The sequence below is a fragment of the Vicia villosa genome, unplaced genomic scaffold (genome assembly GCF_029867415.1).
Source record: "Vicia villosa cultivar HV-30 ecotype Madison, WI unplaced genomic scaffold, Vvil1.0 ctg.002685F_1_1, whole genome shotgun sequence".
Taxonomy (NCBI): domain Eukaryota; kingdom Viridiplantae; phylum Streptophyta; class Magnoliopsida; order Fabales; family Fabaceae; genus Vicia; species Vicia villosa.
In genome coordinates, this window is record NW_026706004.1 from 198913 (window position 1) to 220124 (window position 21212).

At 38.2% G+C, this 21212-nt stretch overlaps 1 protein-coding gene and 1 non-coding gene across 2 annotated transcripts; one reads left to right on the top strand and one right to left on the bottom strand.

Annotated features, from left to right (window-relative positions):
- Nucleotides 1–3518: 3518 nt before the first annotated feature.
- LOC131639549 (uncharacterized) lies at nt 3519–7197 on the bottom strand. Its single transcript, XM_058910040.1, has 2 exons — nt 6265–7197; nt 3519–4481 (listed from the first exon to the last, which is right to left on the bottom strand). Exons 1-2 carry the CDS (start codon nt 7195–7197, stop codon nt 3519–3521), a joined length of 1896 nt encoding a protein of 631 aa, XP_058766023.1.
- Nucleotides 7198–7399: 202 nt separating this feature from the next.
- Nucleotides 7400–7506, top strand: LOC131639551 (small nucleolar RNA R71). The gene has a single exon (XR_009294985.1). It is a non-coding gene; the product is annotated as a small nucleolar RNA R71 (small nucleolar RNA).
- The last annotated feature ends 13706 nt before the right edge of the window (nt 7507–21212 follow it).

Consider the following 21212-nt stretch of genomic DNA (forward strand, 5'->3'; position numbering starts at 1 on the left):
TTAGACTTTAATCCAATTTTTTGACATATAAAAATAATCACTAAAAATATTAGTTTTTAGGCTATTTGTTTTTTAGCCTTTTTTTCTTGACTTGTAATTCAATTTCTCTCATAAAAATCAACATAAAAATAATAGTACTTTTAATTCACTTTTGTGCTATATTTTGACTTGTTCAATTTCATGCTCTTGTACTATTTTCATATATCCTACTTATGACTTATAATCGTGACCTTATTTTCATGTCTCCTTTAATCCTAACCTTAGGTAGAAATCCCATTTCATATTAGGCTAGTTTTCACTTAGGCTAGTTTCTTTTCCTTTTCATATTTGACTTGTATTTTTTATGGGATTTAATTCAAGTATTTGTTAGATGTTTTAACTCTTCCTTATTAGATGTTTTAAAGTTGAAAAGGAAAAGAAACTAGCCTAAGTGAAACATCTAATAAGGAAGAGTTAAAACATCTAACAAATACTTGAATTAAATCCCATAAAAAATACAAGTCAAATATGAAAAGGAAAAGAAACTAGCCTAAGTGAAAACTAGCCTAATATGAAATGGGATTTCTACCTAAGGTTAGGATTAAAGGAGACATGAAAATAAGGTCACGATTATAAGTCATAAGTAGGATATATGAAAATAGTACAAGAGCATGAAATTGAACAAGTCAAAATATAGCACAAAAGTGAATTAAAAGTACTATTATTTTTATGTTGATTTTTATGAGAGAAATTGAATTACAAGTCAAGAAAAAAAGGCTAAAAAACAAATAGCCTAAAAACTAATATTTTTAGTGATTATTTTTATATGTCAAAAAATTGGATTAAAGTCTAAAAATGATAGTAGAAAAATTAGTATTTTTATCATCTAAAAGAAATAACAAAATCTAAGTAAAATACTAAATTGCTAGTTAATTTTTTTTATGTGAATCCAGGGGGTGCATGTTGAAATTATGGAGCATAAGTGAATCTGGGCGCAGGGCCCAAGTCTGGCCCAAAGGCATTTTTTGTTTACAGAGCTTTTTGTTGCCAATAGGTTATATGGACCCAGAGGGGGTGCGAACTGGGATCAGGCCCAAGAGATGTTTTCATATTCAGATTCTATGGCCAAAAAGAGGACGGGCCTATGGGATGGTGTGAAGAGCAATTTCATGGCCCAAGAGGGATTGATTCAGATCCAATTATCATTCATTCAGAACTAATTACTGGTTTAATTAAGAATTAAGAATAAAAATAAAAATAAACAAAAGGGGGAATTAGGGTTCGGGATGCGACGAATTAACTCTTACGAACTTAGAACTTACAGAGCGGCGGCCGGAGATCCTCTCCTGAACCGACGACGACGACGGCGCGATGGACGTCTTAACCTTGCCGTCCTCTCCGACTCAATCTCGTCTCCGATTTTGCTTGAAAGTAATAATCACGAATACCAACGACAAGCAATAGAGGTGAATGAAAAGGATCGGATTACTTGTCGGAGAAACGTCCGCTGCTTCTTCAGAGCTCGAATTGACGAAATAAACGTGACGGAAAACTTCCAATTAGGTATCCTTCGTTGCTTGCGCACCTTCAGATTTCGCGTCTTCTTCTTTTCGTATCTGCGTTGGTGATGATTAATTTGAAGCGTTAAGATGCAGGATCTGAAGAAAAGAATAGAGTTTGATGATTTCTTGGAGTTGCCGTGAAGATTATCGTGAAGTGGAGTTATTCTTGAAGATTATTGAAGAAGAGCAAGATTGATGATGAAAGTTGCTGTGACGATTCTCTCAGATTGTGCAGGTTCATTTTTTTTGTTACTCTTTCCTCTCTGATTTTCTTTTCGATGTCAGCTTCCTCTTTTTATCTTTTCTATTGCTTCTTCTGTAGAATGAATGAAGAGGGATCGATGGAAGTTTTTGTTAATTGAGATTGCGGATTAAAGGTGATGAATCCAGGTGAAGAAGATGAAGGTTGATCGATTATGGAGGTTGGAGCTTGGTTCAGAGGTAAAGAAGATGAAGAGAGAAAGAAGAAGATTCAAGAGTGAAGGAGATGATGCAATGGAGGTCGATTGAAGGATAAGAGTGGATGAAGATGAAGGTGAAAGTGGAAAATGGTGATGGAAGGATTGTGGAGGAGAATGGTGAATTGAAGAAGAAGATTGAGAATGATTGTGATGATTTGCGGAAAAGTGGTGGGAGAGCTTGAAGAATGATGAAGATGGTGTTATATAGGGGTATCCAAGGTTAGTTACAAATTCTGGTTTCTCTATTGAATCTCAGTTACCAATGGTTACCAATCTGTTAGGTTAGGAAAGTTTGTTATAAAATCGGTTAGGAAGCTGTTAGAGAACTTTTGTTTGACAGTTAGTTGCAAGTTCTCAATTCTGTTATGAGGTGGTTAAGTGTTGAGTGAAATAGTTAGGGAATTGGTTTGACAGTTACTTTAAAAATAGTTAAATTTAGTTGCAACTGTCAGCTTAAAAAAGTAAATGGATAGTTAGTTATATGCTGATGTTGTATTTTTTTCTAGGGACTGGTCTTGTTTGGTTAAGTATTGCTGCTAACTGGTTTATTTTCTTTGGTTTGCTGAACTTTTCCAGATGTGAAGGTTTAATATGGCTGCAAGTCTTCGTGAGCTTTGTATTGGGATGATGTTGGATGAATGCTGGTATGGATCGTTAGCTGACTCTTGGAGGCTGATGGGTTATAAAAGAAAAACTGAGTCTAGCATGGACATGAAGATAATTTCAGCATGGAGATTTTTACATGAAGCATTGTGGGGATATGGAAGCTTGAAGATCAGCAATTGTCACTTAGGATGAAGCATGAGATTGGAAACAATAGGCTATTATTTATTTTGTATAGTTTACTGTGCAATGAAACTTTGGAGCATATTGTAGTGGATCTTTTTTTTTGTAGTAGAATTTAAGTAATTGACCTTTCCGATGTCGACTCTTGAACACTGAGTGAATTATGTTCAAATTATTGCTTGGATCCAAACGACAAGTTCCAAATATTTAAATTAATCCTCTTGTCCCAATTGAATCTTTTTTTTATCGTCTTGAAGAGATATAAACAAAGAATGTTGGGCTATGATATCTCGTAATCCATGTAATCTCGTGATCCAATAATTCAAATGATAATAAAAGCCCTTTTAAACAAGTCCAATCTTAGGAAGTAACTCAATCCAAGATGCTTATATCGTACTTAGAGATAATGAACCAATTCTTGATGCCAAAAGTTGATGATATAAATAAGAGAAAGCCCTAATCCAGGATCCTTGATCCTTTAATTATGTGTTCAATGAGATGCATGGTTTTATTGTTTGCCTAAGGTGCAATTGATGTCAAAGCAATAAGCCAATTAAAAATAAAATTAGATGGGCAAATTTTGGGGTGCAACAGTTATGCCTCCCTTTTTTGGTACACAATGGACCGGACTTAACCACTGACTATCAGAGATTGGATATATAATTCCAGCATTAAGAAGTTTGGTAACTTCATCTTTAACTGCTGTGCTCAGGATAGGGTTAATCCTTCTTTAATGCTCCCTAGAGGTTTTGCAATCTTCTTCCAACATGATGCGATGCATACATATGGAAGGACTTATTCCTTTCAGATCAGCAATGTTATATCCCAACGCAGATGGATACTTTCTTAAAACTTGTAATAGTTTCTCGGTCTCTGTGGCTCCTAGCTCTGCGTTGACTATTACTGGTCTTTTGAGCTTATTGTCTAGATCTTCATACTTAAGAGTCTTGGGTAATGGTTTAAGGTACAAGGTTGGTTTCTTAGGGAACGACATAGGGTTGGGTGTTAATGCTAAGCATTCGCTTAAACTATCGTCTCGATATTCCGAATGCCAATTGTCATCTTCGAAAATCAGGGGCATCGGAATCTTTATAACCTCAGAGTAAGATTCTTCTGATAATCCTATCTCTCTTACACATTCATCAATAACATCCACCAAATAACATGTGTCCTCTATAGCTGGGGCTTGAAGGAACTGTGTTAAAATAAACTCGACCTTCTCGTCACCTACTTCGAATGTCAACTTTCCTTTCTTTACGTCTATAATGGCTCCAGCGGTAGCTAGGAAAGGTCTTCCTAAGATTATAGGAGTATTGACGTCTTCCTTTATGTCCATAATTATGAAATCCGTAGGGATGTAGAATTGTCCGATGCGGACGGGTACATTTTCAAGAACACCTACAGGATACTTGACAGATCGGTCTGCAAGTTGTACTAACATCTTGGTTGGTCTTAGATCTCCCATGTTTAGTTTCTCGCAAATGGACAAATGCATTAGGCTAATACTAGCTCCTAAGTCGCACAAAGCTTGGTCTATGACAAATTTCCCTATATTGCAAGGTATGGAGAAACTTCCTGGGTCTTTCAGCTTAGGTGGCATTTTATTTTGAATTATAGCGCTACATTCGGCAGTGAGTGTTACAATCTCGTTGTCTTCTAATTTATTCTTATTCGATAGGATTTCTTTTAGGAACTTAGCATATGAGGGCATTTGGGTAATAGCTTCTGTAAACGGAATTGTGATGTGATCGCGACTTTACGTGTCTATTAATCTGATGACTGCAAGTGCACAGTCGTGTCGTGTAGTTTTAAAAGATATCGAATCCACAGGGACTATGAATCGATCTACCGTTATCTAAGGTTACTATGTAAAGCTAGGGCTACTAATTTTTCGATTGTTCCTAAGGGAAAGTGATTGTGAGAAATAAAGAATATAATAAAAGACAGATATCAGCATGTATTTCGTTTAACTTAAGGTGATCCGAAGGTCCATTGGCTTTTGCATAATTCGATTAAAAATCTTTACTAATTCAAATGGTTAAAAATCCTCGTCTCAAACTTTCGCTCTGTTGATTTAGATTACTATCCTAATCCTAATGTACGCTTTCGCCATCCCATTAGATTTTAGAAAAGCTTTTTGGAAACAACGTAATTAATAAAATGCCTGTTTTATGAAGTTGTTATCTATTTAAATCTCCTAATCTCAAACTTTCGCTCTGTTGACTCGGAACATGCTAATATCCCTAACGTACGCTTTCGCCATCCCGCTCAGGTGTAAAAACAATTTTTGAAAATAAATAAGTTCTAATTAGTTTTAATACGCTTTCGCCATCCTTAAAACTAATGTCCTATGTCTACTATCCAGTTAAAGATCTCAAACTTTCGCTCTATTGATTTTAACCTTTGACTGTCTTAAGATCTCAAACTTTCGCTCTATTGTTCTTAAGACTTACTAATTAAATTAGACATACGAACCAAAAACAGGTGATAATTAACAAAACATAATTAAGCCAATTTATTTCGGATCCCTACGGTTAACTTACTTTACATACCGATACCTTAGTAATTTAGCCAGACATATTAATACAGTTAAGCATGCATGAATTAATTTGGCTTATAATAAAAGGCATGTTAATTGGCATATAATATATCATGCAAATAAATATATGAATAAAGGCAGTAAATATTAAACCTGAATTAAATAAATTGAAACTGAATCTTCGAGTACTGAACTTCCACCACAGGTTGGCTGGATCGTTCTTCGGAATTTAAACGGACGGAAAATAAAACAAGGAAAATAAAAGGCGATAAATCTAACGTAAGGCTAGATTTATAAAAGGTTCACAACAATTTCCGGTGTAGAAATCGTTGTGAGAAAATAACTGTTTGAATTAAAGGAAGGCAGAAAATATAATGCATGGTACAATTTCGGCAGCACTTCGTTAGCAGGAAATCGGACAGATTGAAGTGAAATATCTGCCTCTATTTATAGGCGAGGCTTTGCAGTTGGAATCCGTGAATTGAGGGAGCTTTTCTGACTGAGACTTGGAGACGTGCGTCTCCGCTTCTTCAAGAAGTGCTTTGAACGACTTGAGACGTGCGTCTCAAGTGGAGCAAAAATAGGGGCATGGAGACGTGCGTCTCCCTTTTGCTGATGTGGCATAGAGAACGTTGGAGACGTGCGTCTCCAACTGCTGGGATGGTTTGGGCCACGTGCAGATTTGTTCCTTTGTGGGCTTTGGGTCATCTTTAGCATATTTGGGCCTTATTTGCACTCCCTTTTTACTTCAGCACCCATTTTTCATCATTCAGGCATAAATAGAGGTCGTTTTAGCTCCATTTCTTCTCCTTTTCACAAATAGTCATAATAAGAGTGTAAAACCTGAAACAAAGCAAAAACTCGCGTAATATCATAATAAATCAATATAATAAACGGAAAATGCTATAAATATCTATGGATTTCAGGCTAAATATACGATATAAAATCGTGTTATCATGATGTTCAATTGTTTAAGAAGTTCGACAAATTTCTTAAACTGCCCTATGTTTTTAGATTTCTCGAGTCTTTGAGGGTACGGGATGGGTGGTTTATAAGGTGGTGGAGGTATGTATGGCGCTTCTTTCTCCTCCGTCTCGCCTTCCTTGTCCTCTTTCTCTTTCGGGTTGCTTGGTTTATCCTTGGGTCTACTTTCCTCCTCAGTTGTCTTACTAGGGCTTTGGAACATAGCAGGGTTTTTAAGCCTAGGATCAATCGGTTCGTCCATCTCTCTACCACTTCGCAGAATAATAGCATGAGCATGTTCTTTTGGGTTTGGTTGTGGCTGTCCTGGAAATGTCCTAGCAGGTGTGGCAGTAGGTGCTTGTTGTTGTGCCACTTGAGAGATTTGTGTCTCGAGCATCTTGTTGTGAGTGGCCAACGCGTCTACTTTAGTCGCTAACTGTTTGATTTGCTCATTAGTGTGCATGTTCTGGTTTATGAAATCCTTATTAGTCTGAGTTTGAGTGGCTATGAAATTTTCCATCATTATTTCTAAGTTAGACTTCCTAGGGACGTTAAGAGCAGCGAATGGTGCCTTTTGATACCCAGGCGGTACACGGTGTGCTTGACCAGGTGCGTACAAAGCATTATTGTTCTTGTACGAGAAATTAGGTTGATTCTTCCATCCTGGGTTATACGTGTTTGAGTAGGGGTTTCCTTGAGCATAGTTTACTGGTTCAGGGGAAACTCCTGCCAAAAGATGGCACTCGGGGGCAGCATGTCTAGACATCCCGCATATTTCGCAATTTGGGGAAACAGCAGCCACGGCGGCTACAGGTGCTACAGTGAGGTTTTCGATCTTCTGAGTTAGGGCATTGACTTTGGCGTTAACACGGTTGAGGCTAGTTATCTCGTACATCCCACTCTTCATTGAAGATTTGCCTCCAGAAGTTTTCTATGATTGAGCTCTCTCGCTTCCCCATTGATAATGATTCTGAGCCATACTCTCGATAAGTGCATAGGCATCAGCATACGCTTTGTCCATCAGTGTGCCACCTGAGGTGGCGTCGATTGTAAGTCTCGTATTATAGAGGAGACCATTGTAGAAGGTATGGATAATTAACCATTCTTCTAATCCGTGATGTGGACAGAGTCTAAGCATGTCTTTGTATCTCTCCCACGCTTCGAATAGCGATTCGTTGTCTTTTTGTCTAAACCCATTGATTTGGGCTCTTAGCATGGCGGTCTTACTAGGTGGAAAATAACGTGCCAGGAAGACTTTCCTAAGTTCATTCCAGGTCGTGACAGAATTGGAGGGTAAAGACTAGAGGCAAGCTCTAGCTCTATCCCTCAGTGAAAAAGGAAAAAGGCGCAGTCGGATAGCTTCCGCACTGACATTATTCGCCTTTACAGTGTCTGCGTATTGCAAGAACACTGACAAATGAAGATTAGGATCTTCCGTCGCATTTCCAGAAATTTGGTTTTGTTGTACAGTTGACAACAATGATGGTTTTAGCTCGAAATTGTTTGCCTCAATAGCAGGAGCAGCAATGCTGTTGTGTGGTTCAGCTTGCGAAGGAATAGCGTAAGATTTGAGAGGACGCGGTTGTTCTCCCATGATTGATTCTTCAACTGGTTCAGAAGTAGGAGTAGGAAAAAGAGTGCGAGTACATTGTAATCGACGTGATACAGATATAGAACGCTCCGGTTCGGGAATTGACAGCATTAAGTCTTCACTTCGAGAGCGAGTACTTAGCATGCACAAAGGGAATTAGAATAATTAAGTTGCCTTAGTCTCTATAACGTAACAGTTAATTACGATTGTCAACTAAATTACTCCCTGGCAACGGCGCCAAAAACTTGATCGCGGCAATGGGGTATGTCTGTGATTATGACTGCAAGTGCACAGTCTATCGCGTAGTTTTAAAAGATATCGAACCCACAGGGACTAAGAATCGACCTAGTGTAGTTAATCGTTACTACGTAAACCTAAGGCTAATATTTGATTATTATGATCGGACGGGGAATTAAAAGAAATATAATTAAATTAAATAAGCGGTAATATTATCGGTATGTAATGGTCGGACGTAGGGGATCTAGTAAACTATCGACGTGAATCGTGATTTAAAATATTCTTTCTATAGAAATCACTTGTTTAAAAACCTTCCTCTCACACTCTCATGTTTATTGATTACGATCTCATTATTAAACCTAAGTGAGCGTTCTCGCTGTATCAAATAAAGTTTAAAGATGATTTTTGAAAATCGATGAAGTCTAATTAATCTTAAAGCGCTCTCGCTGTATTTAAAGTTAATGTTTAATTTCTACTGTCCAGTTAAAATCTCAAACTCTCGTTTTTATTGATCCTAACTTCTATTCTTTTTAACTCTCATTACAAAACAGTTAAAATAAGCATTAGAAATTAATACCAGATAAATAAATTTAATTAATAAAATACGTCGATAGAGTTACTCGATTCCCTCGATTATGTGACCTTACATACCGATAAAAAGTATTTAGCCGGACATTATTTTAATAGACGGAACAGAATAAGCATAGCAAATAAATAATATTCCGGGCATAATTCGATAAATTAACATAAACAGAGAATAATAATTAAAGCTATTAAATGAACCTGAATTAAAATGCTAGACTGTAATGAATAATCTTGAAGTATCAATCCTTGGATCCGGAACAAAATCAATTACAGAAAATAAACTGAATCTAAAACTAAAATCTGGAGCTTGAAAGAAATTGAAACGCAATAGTGTTCCGGGGTGGAAAACTATTGCAGAGTATTGGTTCGGGGGAGAATAAAATTGCAGAAGAAAAATAATACGGCACTAGGTCAAGGTTCGTCACCCTCTCAATAATTCTTGAAGGGTATTTATAGAGTATGTGCAGAGTCTTGATGTGGAGTTTGTTTCCGTCTGTTGCTATTCTTTCGGAGGCGAAAATGGCGGAAACTGAAAACAGCGTCTTCTCGGCCTGGGTGTGTGACTAACTGTCATACCCCAATTTTTGACCTAAGATACCACCTCATATCATTGCATATGCATCATTTGCATCCCTAACAAATTGCATAGCTTGTGTTTGCTACTTGTGACTCAGCAGGATTTAATCAGGAAATCACTCATCAGTACAAGTAACAATCAATTAGGGTTTTGTTCCCCCTTCATCTCAAATGAATCATCTTCATCAACAATCAACATTTGGTCCTCAGAGATTCATTTCAACAAGCTCAAAGGCCCTGAATCAACCAAATTAGGGTTTTGACTGAAGATAGCATACTCCTGACTTTTGCTCAGAATTTGACATAATGACTTGGGGACATGACCTCACATCCCAAGTACATCATTTTAGCCTAATCTATTGGCTCAATACATCTCCTACACAAGGATTGATCAACAGTGAAATTTCAAGTCATCAGAATTAGGGTTTTGAACTATCAGGGACTGAAATCAGGGATCACATTTGGGAAACCCTAAAAACCCCCAGGAATCCAATCAAAGATTTCAATCATCCTCAAATAATCCCTATGACAATATACAATGGAAATTACATCTCAATTCAAGATCCACAGTCATCAATTTCATCAGGTCGACAATTAGGGTTTTTGACCTAATTCACTGAACCACTGACTTTTTAATCAGGACATGGTGCCACAACTCAAACCATGGCTCAATATCCTCTAATGCCTCAATATGATCCATTCATACCATTCATTTGGTGAGGATAGCCTGTTTCATTTGAAATCTCCAGAAACGCGATTCGTTTGAAAAAGTCAACTGTACAAGATCACCATTGACTTTTGGAGAATTTTGGTCAACCATGACTTTTGAAGTTTTTAATCATCAATGTATGATATATGAAGTCATTTGATCAAGAAAAATCAAGAAAATCAATCAAGAATCAAAAAGTCAAAAGTTTGACTTTCCATACTTAGAAAAATTTCTAAGTGTTTTTCATGGTTTTTTTTCAAACTTTGGAAGGGAATAACTCAAAATTTCACCTACAAACTGAAAAAAACTTCCAACATGAAAGTTGTAGATTTTGATCCAATGAACAACTTTGTCACATATAATTTTTTTCCAAAAGATCAACCATTTAAGAGATATGGAGCTTCAAAGTTGGTATCTTTTGAAAATTTCACTTAAGACTTCATTTTCTTCAAAGTTCATGGATCTTTTTCACCCATTTCCTTAAAGGTCTTGAAGAAACTTTCAACTAGGGTTTTGAAGTGTGTAATATGAGCTTTCCAAAATGACCAAGAGCATGAAAAAATATGGAGTGTAGCCATGGTTTTGAATTTTGACATTAGTGATCATTTTCACTTGGATTTGCACCATTTTTCACTAAGTTTCAAGACTACATGACCTACAATCCAAGCAATGATGCATAGAAGCAATAATTGAATGATATTTTCTGATTTGAAGATCAGAATGGAAGAGGATAAGAAGCTAGAGAAATAACCATGGTTAAGTCACTTTTAACCATTTGCATTTAATGTGAAAGATTCCATTTTATCTCTTAAGCCAAATCATCACTTCTTGATCAACTTGCAAGAGCTTTGCATTCAGAATCCTTGGCCTATAAATAGAGGTTCAAATCATCTTCAAACTCACACCAAAACCTCATAATCATAGGTTTTCTCTCTTCTTTCTTAAGTTACAAGTTTCATGAGTTTCAAAGAGGGAGAATTGCAATTTCCATTCCTTGCAATTTCTGAGCAAAGTGAGGGTTCTAACATCCCATAAACATCAAATGTGATGTGTTTGATCCATCCACACACCCAAAAACACCTTAAAACTCAGAATCACCATCTCACCTCCATGTTTGCATTAAGTGAACCTTAACATGCCAATTCTCACATCAAGCCATATCTGCCCAAACTATCACTTCTAACACCCTCCATATACTTCATATGAATGATCCAAACACTCACATATGACCTGTAACCTCATAATCTTCAAATTCGATCCTCACTCCAAGCAACTGCAGATCGGGTCCCATGGCTATGCTCAGATGAATTCAGTTCACTCCAAGCATCCAAACATGTTCCATAATCATCATTGAAGCTATCCAGATCATTGCAAAGCATCTGTAACACCTCTACTGAAGAATTCAATCTCCACTTTGGCCGTTTTTGAAGGTAAGCCTCATGAACTTCAAACTCATACTTGCACGCATCATAAATGAAATGTGAGCATACCATCTTGTTTCTGCACCTATGAGGATCATTAACCCTCAATCAATTGCATCTTAACTTGCACATACACGATTTTAGAATGAATCATAGAATTAGGGTTCTTCGTGTTCATCAGAGAATTGACCCCCTTAGAGTGAAAATAAATGGAATTAAAGACCACCATCGTGATCCTTGTGAAAAAACGAGTGAATTAGACCCTTCACTTGATCAATTTGATCCAGTTTCCAGAATTTTCAAATTCAATTGGGATTCATGTTCTTGGCGCCATATTTTTGAAGCTGAATTTAGTAACTTGACTCAAAATATAACCTAATCCTTGCCTTTGATAATCGGACCACGCGCGTGGTCCAGTTGGTTATGTTTTTGAGTGGTGAGCGTGAGGTCGTGGGTTCAAACCCTTGTAGAGACAAAACCAATTTTTTAGTACCTATTTTCTTTCATTTTCTTCACAACTTCAATTAATTATTTAACTAACCAAATTAATTCATTTTTCATTCATTTTTTACACACCACTTATTTAATATATATATTTTATGAATATCAAAAAAAATCACAAAAAAAAAGATTTATTTAATATGTTTTTAATTAGGTTTAAAATGATACATTTTAAATGTTTTTAAATACTTTAAATATTGTTTTTTCATTTAATTTTCAAACCTAATCACTTATAAATATTTTGTGATCAAACCCTAATCATTTAGGTGTTAATTAAGCATAATCTTTTTGTTTATCTTGATTAATTTGTTTTCTTTCAATTTCAAATCGTTTTAAAACAAGCGATCGCAATTCTTTTCAAAAAAACGATAAACCATCTCTTTTTGATTTCAAAAGAAACTATTGATTAAATCTTTTTATTTGATCAATTGATTTTCAAAGCGATATGGGCCTCTCGAATATTAGAGAGTATAAGTCCCTTTCCTCTTTCTTTTCACAGTTTTTCTTTGTACAGAAAACTCTTTCAAAACAATACTTTTCAAACTGTTTTCAAAACGACGAAACGACGCGTTTGTAAATAAACAATCAACCATGTTTTATAAAATAAAACACGGGCCTCCACGTAGGTATAAGTCCCAAGCCCCTTTTGTACATACCCATTCCAGTACATGAAATTAGGTATTTCATTGTACACACACATTTTTGTACATATCTCAATCTGTCTTTTTAACTTTGAATAACAAATCAAAAATGAAGGTTTTCTTTAAATCTTCCCAAAAAATACCATGGGCCTCCATGTAGGTATAAGTCCCAAGCCCCTTTGTAAATACTTGTTTACATAGCTTTTGAATAAATTCAAGTGGACCTCTCCCCGAGTATGAGTCCCGAGCCCCTGTGTATACAAATGGATCATGCTTACAGGTATATTTCCTTCATAAACTCCATTATATACACACACACTTTGTCATATATGTATAACTGTTCATATTTGTTCATGTACTTGTTCATATTTGTTCGTACTTGTTCATATTTGTGATTGTGTTATATATACTTGTTCAACTTAGTACAACACTAGGTTCCCCATAGCCTCCTATTGGGCTTCGTGCAAAGAATCTCCCCTAGTTTAGGTTAGGACATAGAGTATGGTTTCCCGGTGAAATCGCTCTAAGAGCTCAAACCAACTATACCACGCCTCCCCTTGGGCTTTGTACAAACGAGTGACCCTCCCATAGCCTCCTCTTGGGCTTACAATGCAAGGACCCTGGATTGTCCCTCCCATAGCCTCCTCTTGGGCTTACAATGCAAGGACCCTTGGATAGCCTCCTCTTGGGCTTCGTACAAGGACCCACGGGCTTCTTATAAGCATCCCCAATATCCAAAACAAATACCCTAGGAGATTAGACATTTTTCATCTCTATGATAGGAGTATCTCTTTTATATCATCACAAACAATCAATCAATCAATCAAACTTTTTTGCCACAAGGCTGGCTAATCAATCAAACTGTTTTACCACCGTACTGGATGATTAATCAAAGTTTTTGTCACAAGGCTGACTTCATTGAAACTTTTGCCACAAGGCTGGCTGATTAATCAAAACTTTTTGTCACAAGGCTGACTTCATTGAAAGTTTTTGCCACAAGGCTGGTTAAACAACAAAAACATCTTTATCATTCTAAGCGCCATAAGTGGCACAGCCCAGGGCTTATAATGAAAAGATTTTCAAACAAAAATCAAACAGATGTATGTGATGATATAGATTAGATACATCGAACATTTAGATGACATTTGTCTCTTTTCCTTTGCTTCCACTAGCATAAGTGGGAACTACGATTGCTCTGACTTTCTCAACATCCCTTTGAGAATACGTAGGCACAAGGTCGTATCCTTGGCGAGCAAAACTTCTCTCTCAAACCACTCAAACCTTAGCACCCGTAGACCCCGAGCTACAGATGCTCTGATTCCCTCTAAGGGATATGTATGCAGAGGATCGCGATGATCTTTGCGAGCATAATCAAACAAACACCTTAGGTCCCACCTCTTTCTCACAAGAACCTCCACCACAACAAGAATGGAATAAACAAAACAAAGAAACCTATAGAGTACTATAGATACGTTGGGTGCTAATACCTTCCCTTCGTATAACCAACCCTCTTACCCGGAATCTCTCCCCCACTTTTTAGGTTATTGCAGCTTTTTTCCTTTTCCTACTTTGGAAACAATAAAAAGTTTGGTCGGTACAAAAGAAAAATCATTTTTTTGAGCACTCGAGCCCAAAGAAGGCATCAGGTGTCTCATCCAGAAAAAAAAGATAACGATTTTTCCCCGCGACAGAAAAATGGCGACTTCACTGGGGATATAAACTTTGTGTTGTTTCCAAAGAAAGGGTTATTTCTATTTGTTTTGTTTTTATTTTATTTACATGTGTGGTTCCTTGGTCCTGTTACTTGTGTGATTCTGTTACAAGTGATACATTATGGACAAATCCTAACCCGGATTAAGTACACATAAGAATTAGGTGGAGGGTATAGTCATGTATGGCATACAAGGAGTTCAGTCCTTAAAAAGTCAGCATGAGAATCCTTCCGCTCAGTGGAGGTTCCTTGTTGGTAGTATATGTTTAGCAAGTTCAGTTGCGAAGACATTATTGCTTTCATTGAACTGTAGAAGCTGAGTTGGCTGTAGAACCCCAACCCATCCTGGCCTTATTAGGTTGTGGTGCAGAAACTATTCAGGTGTAGACTTGGATTAGTTGTCATGCGGAGAACCACACTCAGACGAGTTTTTCTTGAGAATATTGCTGGCTCACAAGTTCAGTTGTGCAAGCTGGTAATATCCGAAAGAAAAATGTGGACTCTGACGTATCAGTAGAACATGTTTTGCAGGTGATAAACCCTAGTACTATCCCATGTTTGGTTCTCTGACCTCATGCTCGTGACGCTGGACCGTTGAACTTGTGTGTACCATGTTTGTGTTACCATGTTTGTAGTACCATGTTTGCGTTACCATGTTTGAACTACCATGTTTGCTTTACCATGTTTGAATATGTGGCATCCATGCATCCATGCATTCATACATTCATTAAAAAACCCATCTTTTTCCATAAAAACATGATTTTTCCAAAAAAAAAAATTTAGAAATTTTCCTTGCAAACATTATAGGGTTAAGTTATGGAGTGGGTAAAAAGGCATACCAAGAAGTACGGTTTCAAAGCTCCTAATGTGGAAAGACTGAAAGAATTAGCATCTTTTGTACAAGATCCTTCCGATTTTAGGAAAAGCCATGGAAAGCTTTTGCCTATCTTGAACACTCATGTTGATGAAGGACTTCTCAAAACTCTGGTTCAGTTCTATGATCCCGTCTACCGGTGTTTCACCTTTCCAGACTATCAGTTGGTACCAACCTTGGAAGAATATGCCAATCTTTTGGGTATTCCTGTGTCTGACAAAATACCTTTCAATGGTTTGGAAGCCATTCCTAAGTCACCAGTCATTGCAGCAAGTATCCACTTAAAGAAATCTGAAATAGAAAGTAATTGGACTACCAAAGGAAACCTTCCGGGTTTGACTTCGCAGTTTCTAATAAAGAAAGCTTTTGATTTCATTGACACTGGTAGCATGATAGCTTTTGAAGCTGTATTAGCCTTGCTCATCTATGGGTTGGTTCTGTTTCCCAACATCAACGACTTTGTTGATATCAACGCCATAAAGATCTTTCTGAATGGAAATCCTGTTCCGACTTTGCTTGGTGACATGTATTTCTCTATTCATCACAAAAATCGCCAAGGTGGTGGAATCATTGTATGTTGTGCACCTCTTTTGTACAAATGGATTGTTTCACACTTACCTAAGTCTCCTATTTTCACGGAAAACCGAGAAGGTTTGCATTGGCCTCGAAGACTTATGTCCCTTACTAATAATGATATCCATTGGTATGCTCTGGCTCGCTGCGGCACAGAAATCATTGATAGTTGTGGAGAATTCGCCAATGTACCCCTCATTGGTACACAAGGAGGAATTAACTACAATCCGGTCCTAGCCCGACGACAACTCGGGTATGCAAATTCAGTTAAACCTGTTGGTCTCGCAGTGGAAAGCTACTTCTACCAAGAAGGGGAGGATCCTCAAGGGTTGAAAACAAGAATGGTGAGAGCTTGGTACGACGTCCGATGGAAAGGAAAAGGTGAGATAAGGAACTGCATTGCTACGAACGCCTACACCAGCTGGGTGAAGAAAAGAGCAAAGGAGTTTCGAATGCCTTATGATTATGAAAAACCCATGTTCCCTGTGGTGTCTCAACTACCCAATGTTCCCATTAACACTGTGGAAGAATACCAGGAGATTTTAGCCAAGATGAGATTAGAAAAGGACTCTTGGGAAGAAAAGTTTCGTAAAACTGATGAGGAAAATAGAAAGTTGAAGAAAAGAGTGAAAGATCACGAAGAAACTCTCTATTATCAAGATGGATGGCTCATGAGCAAAGATGAGAAGATCCGTCGGAAAGACGCCGCAATCAGAAGATACATCAAAGAAAGCAAGAAAAATCCTGAAGCCTCGACAAGCAACGCTCCGATGCCTGACAATTGGAAGAATGTTGTTGACAAGCTGAGGGCTGAAAAGGCCGAGTTGAAAGCTTACTATGGGAAAGAAATCATGAAGCTCAAGCTGCACAACGCATTTGGTTCTTCGTCTGATGAAGATGTTTAGGATTTGTTTAGATTTTCATGTATCATTTGATTCTGTAAGGAGCTACGCTCCAATGTTGTAACATTTCCCATTATTTCAATAAAAGAATTGTTTGTGTTCAAATGTTTGCAAGGAAATAATCTTTAAAATGTTTGGAAAAATCATAAATTTCTTTTTGCATACATCATTCTGCATATCGAGTCTGTTGTATAGAGTCTTATCTTTTGGATCTTTCTCCAATAGATCGTCAAGCTGTCGCGTCTCAAAGTTTCTCGACCACGCTCGCAATCAGATCACAGATACAATACTCGTTCAAGCAGAAGAAGAGTAATGGAACACTCTGAACAAGAGAATGTTGAGCTCCGTGGTACGGTGACCACCCTTCAGGAAAAGTTGGAAAGTCTCACTACTCTGGTTGACTCCTTAATGGCCGCACAGAATCAGCCGCCGCCACCCAACAGTCAAGCAACAGTAACATCTGAAGTCACTACTCCAGTTTCTACAGTTGCATTCAACATTCCATCTTTCTCCATGCCAGAAGGTTGGGGCCCGCCTTTCAGTTTTGGTACAGGTTTCCGCCATAATTTCTCTGGGGTTCAAACAGCTACAACTGAAGCACCTGCTGCACAAGGTTCAGCATTTATTCCACATTCAGGGGTAACTTTTTCCCAAATCACTATGGCACTTTCTCAACCCACTATGATAGTTCCGACCCCTACGGTTCACACTGTTCCTTATGATGGCAATGAGATTTATCATGATCAAGGTGATAGCACAAATCAGCGTAACCTTGTGGAAGATCTCCAAGAACAGTTCAACAAGATTCAACTGGAAGTCAAAGCTATTCGTGGCAAAGATTTGTTTGGAAAGAATGCCCAGGAGCTATGTTTGGTTCCCAGTGTACAAATACCAGCTAAATTCAAGGTCCCAGACTTTGAGAAGTACAAAGGTAGTTCTTGTCCACAAAGTCATCTCGTGATGTATGCCAGAAAGATGTCTACTTATGCAGATAATCATCAGTTGCTTATCCATTACTTTCAAGACAATTTGACTGGTGCCGCACTGAAGTGGTACACAGGTTTGGATAGCACTAATATTCGAACATTCAATGACCTAGGTGAGGCCTTTGTCCGACAATACAAGTATAACTCGGATATGGCTCCAGACAGAGATCAGCTCCGATCCATGGCTCAAAAAGATCATGAAGCTTTCAAAGAATATGCCCAACGATGGAGAGAAACTGCTGCTCAGATTAATCCACCGTTAAAAGAGAAGGAGATGACAAAGATCTTCTTGAATACTCTAAGTCCGTTTTATTATGAACGCATGATTGCTAGTGCTCCAAGTGATTTCACCGAAATGGTAAACATGGGGATGCGTCTAGAAGAAGGAGTTCGAACTGGACGTCTAACTAAAGAAGGTGGATCTTCAAGCGGAACCAAAAAGTTCGGAAGTGGTTTCCCAAAGAAGAAAGAACAAAGTGTTGACATGGTATCCCAAGGGAGGCCAAGAGGAAATGTCAGTCGTCAACAACAGGTTTCTGCTATTGCGCCAGTCGTTAATACAACGCCAAATCCGGGATTTACCCCGCAGTTTCAACAACAACAGCCTCGACAACAGGCTCAACAACTTAACAACAATCAGAATCGTGTGCAAAGAGCTCCACAATTTGATCCGATTCCAATGACCTATACAGAATTGTACCCTGCTTTAATTGAAAAAGGTCTCGTTCAAACTAGAGCACCACCACCAGTACCTGAGAGACTCCCATGGTGGTACAAAGCTGAGGTCTCATGCCCTTATCATCAAGGAGCACCTGGCCATGATCTTGAGCATTGCATAGCTTTGAAATATGAAGTTCAGAGGTTGGTTAGATCTAATCTTCTCTCTTTCAGAAATTTGAACCCTAATGTGCAAGCAAATCCGCTGCCCAATCATGGAGGGCATGTTGTAAACATGGTATATGGATGTCCTGGCCAATACCGAGTCTATAATATCAACTTCTCAAGAGCAGATTTGGTACAAATGCACGCTACTCTTTGTCGGGGGCAGAATTTTCGCCAGCATCAATACGGTTCCTGTAGAATATGTTGTGTGGATCCTCACGGGTGTTCGATTGTGAGAAGAGATCTCCAAGTTTTGCTAGATAATGGTACTATTCAGATCTACAGAAATAGGGATGAAAATGAAGTTAACATGATAGGATGTTATCCGCATGAGCTTTTAGTCTCAGATATCAACTCGGAAATGCCTACAGTTAACGTCATCGTTCCTCATTTCAACATGCCTGAGCGCATAGAAGTTACTTACAACAAGCCAAAGGTTCCTATTGCTCCTTTGATCATTTGTCTACCTGGACCTGTTCCTTATGACTCTGACAAGGCAGTTCCATACAACTACAATGCAACAATGATAAAGGATGGACAAGAAGTTCCTTTACCAACTCTCTCATCTATCGTAAACATCGCTGATGTGAGTCGAGTAACAAGAAGTGGACGTGTGTATACTCCACTACCTCCAAAGCAGCCTGTTGCTCCTGTAACTGGGCAAAATCCTGTTAATACACCAGTGGGGAATCCTGTGGAAACTCCTGTCAGTAATACAAACACTGATGTTGGTCAGTCCAGTGGAACCAATGTCAATCCTGACTTTGACGAAATTTTGAAGCTTATCAAAAGAAGTGAATACAAGATTGTGGATCAGCTTATGCAGACTCCTTCAAAGATCTCAATACTTTCATTGCTGTTAAACTCAGAAGCCCACAGGGAAGCCCTGATGAAGGTCTTGGATCAGGCTTTTGTAGATCATGATGTGACTGTTGACCATTTTGATGGGATAATAGCCAACATAACTGCTTGCAACAATTTAAGCTTCTGTGATGAAGAACTCCCCGAGGAGGGTAAAAATCACAATCTTGCTTTGCACATTTCTATGAACTGTCAGTCAGACTCTTTGTCCAATGTGTTGGTAGACACCGGATCTTCCTTGAATGTGATGCCAAAGACGACTCTTGCTCGCTTGTCTTACCAAGGAATGCCTATGAAGTTCAGTGGTGTAGTTGTCAAAGCATTTGATGGATCGCGAAAGTCTGTTATCGGCGAAGTCAACCTTCCCATGACAATTGGTCCACATACATTTCAAATCACTTTCCAGGTCATGGACATTCAAGCTGCTTATAGCTGTCTGTTAGGACGACCATGGATCCACGAAGCAGGGGCAGTAACTTCTACGCTCCATCAAAAGTTAAAATTTGTAACAAATGGAAAATTGGTAATAATAAGTGGAGAACAAGCCTTGATGGTGAGCCATTTATCCAATTTCTCTTTCATCAGTGCTGATGATGTGGAAGGAACTCAGTTCCAAGGTCTCTCTTTAGAAGACGAGTCTTCCAAGAAGAAAGCATCGATCTCTTCTTACAAAGAGGCAGTGAAAGTAGTGAAAGATGGAACTACCACTAGCTGGGGGCAAGTTGTGATCCCTACCAAGAATGAAACTAGAGCAGGTCTCGGATGTTCACCAACATTCTCAAACTGCACCAAGAAGGATGAAACCCTTCGACCGATCAAAGAAACATTCATTAGTGGAGGATTCCTTAACCCAATTCCTCAAGAGGTTAATGTCCTTATTGAAGAATGCATTGAAGAAGGTCTACCTGATCCTGAAGAAGAATGGAAATGTTATCTCAATGACTCGGGATACATATCTCAGGAAGAACCATATCCTCCTTCAGAGAAAACAAGTGCTAAAGAAATTCCGCCTATTCCTGCAGAGGTTTGGGACACCTTGGGACAACCAAGTGGAAAATTTGATTATATGGTGAAATACACTGCACCTGAAAGTTACAAGATTGCGATTAAGGATATCCAACCAACTGGATGGGGAGATTCCTTCGAATATAATAGTCAACCAGAAGAGGCTTATCAGCCCTGTCAATTTCCTCAGCAGCTTGAAATTACTGAAGGTTTCAGCTTCAATGCATCTGCCAAGGTTTATAATCCTGAAGATGGTTATTATCACATAAATGCCATTTTTGAAGATGAAGGGGAAAATGGTCCCGCAGTTGACTCAGAAAGTGTCGCTGACAATGAGTCTCTTCATCCTGAAGACTGGGAAGAACACCCTGAAAATTCTGAAGATTGTGACTCGTCTTATGCTCTTCAAAAAGTAGAAGAAGACCGTTTCAACTCTACAAAGAACAAGGTTGACAAACCAGGACCTTCAAATCCTGCTCGACCAGCGGTCAATGTCAAAGCTGAAGATAATTCTGGGGAGAATTTTCCTGAATACATAATGCACAGAGGAGTTCGTTGCTACTGGAAGGCTGTCGACGTTCCGAATGTTGTTCGCCGCTCAAAGTAATCACCTCGTTGTTATTTTGACCTCCTGCCTTGCCCAAAGCAGAGAGATGTTTTATAGGGCTTAGCTTTTAAATATTCCGCCCAAATAACTTTGTGTATAGGGCTTTGTTTTAAAAGTTTCCCTCTTTGTCCTGCCCAAGGCAAATGAGTTTGTGTTTAGGGCTTTGTTTCAAAAATGAATCATAAATAAAGTGTCATTTTGAATTCCCTACATTATATGTTTTATTTTTGCTTTTTCTGGAAATGGTAATCCTAAAAAAC

Bases quoted from the DNA above. Each gene is read 5' to 3' on its own strand.
- LOC131639549 (XM_058910040.1), bottom strand. From the start codon at position 7,197: ATGAAGAGTGGGATGTACGAGATAACTAGCCTCAACCGTGTTAACGCC. The intron at 4,482-6,264 runs GTATATTTAGCC...TCATATGCTAAG, and splicing joins TGATAACACGATTTTATATC to TTCCTAAAAGAAATCCTATC.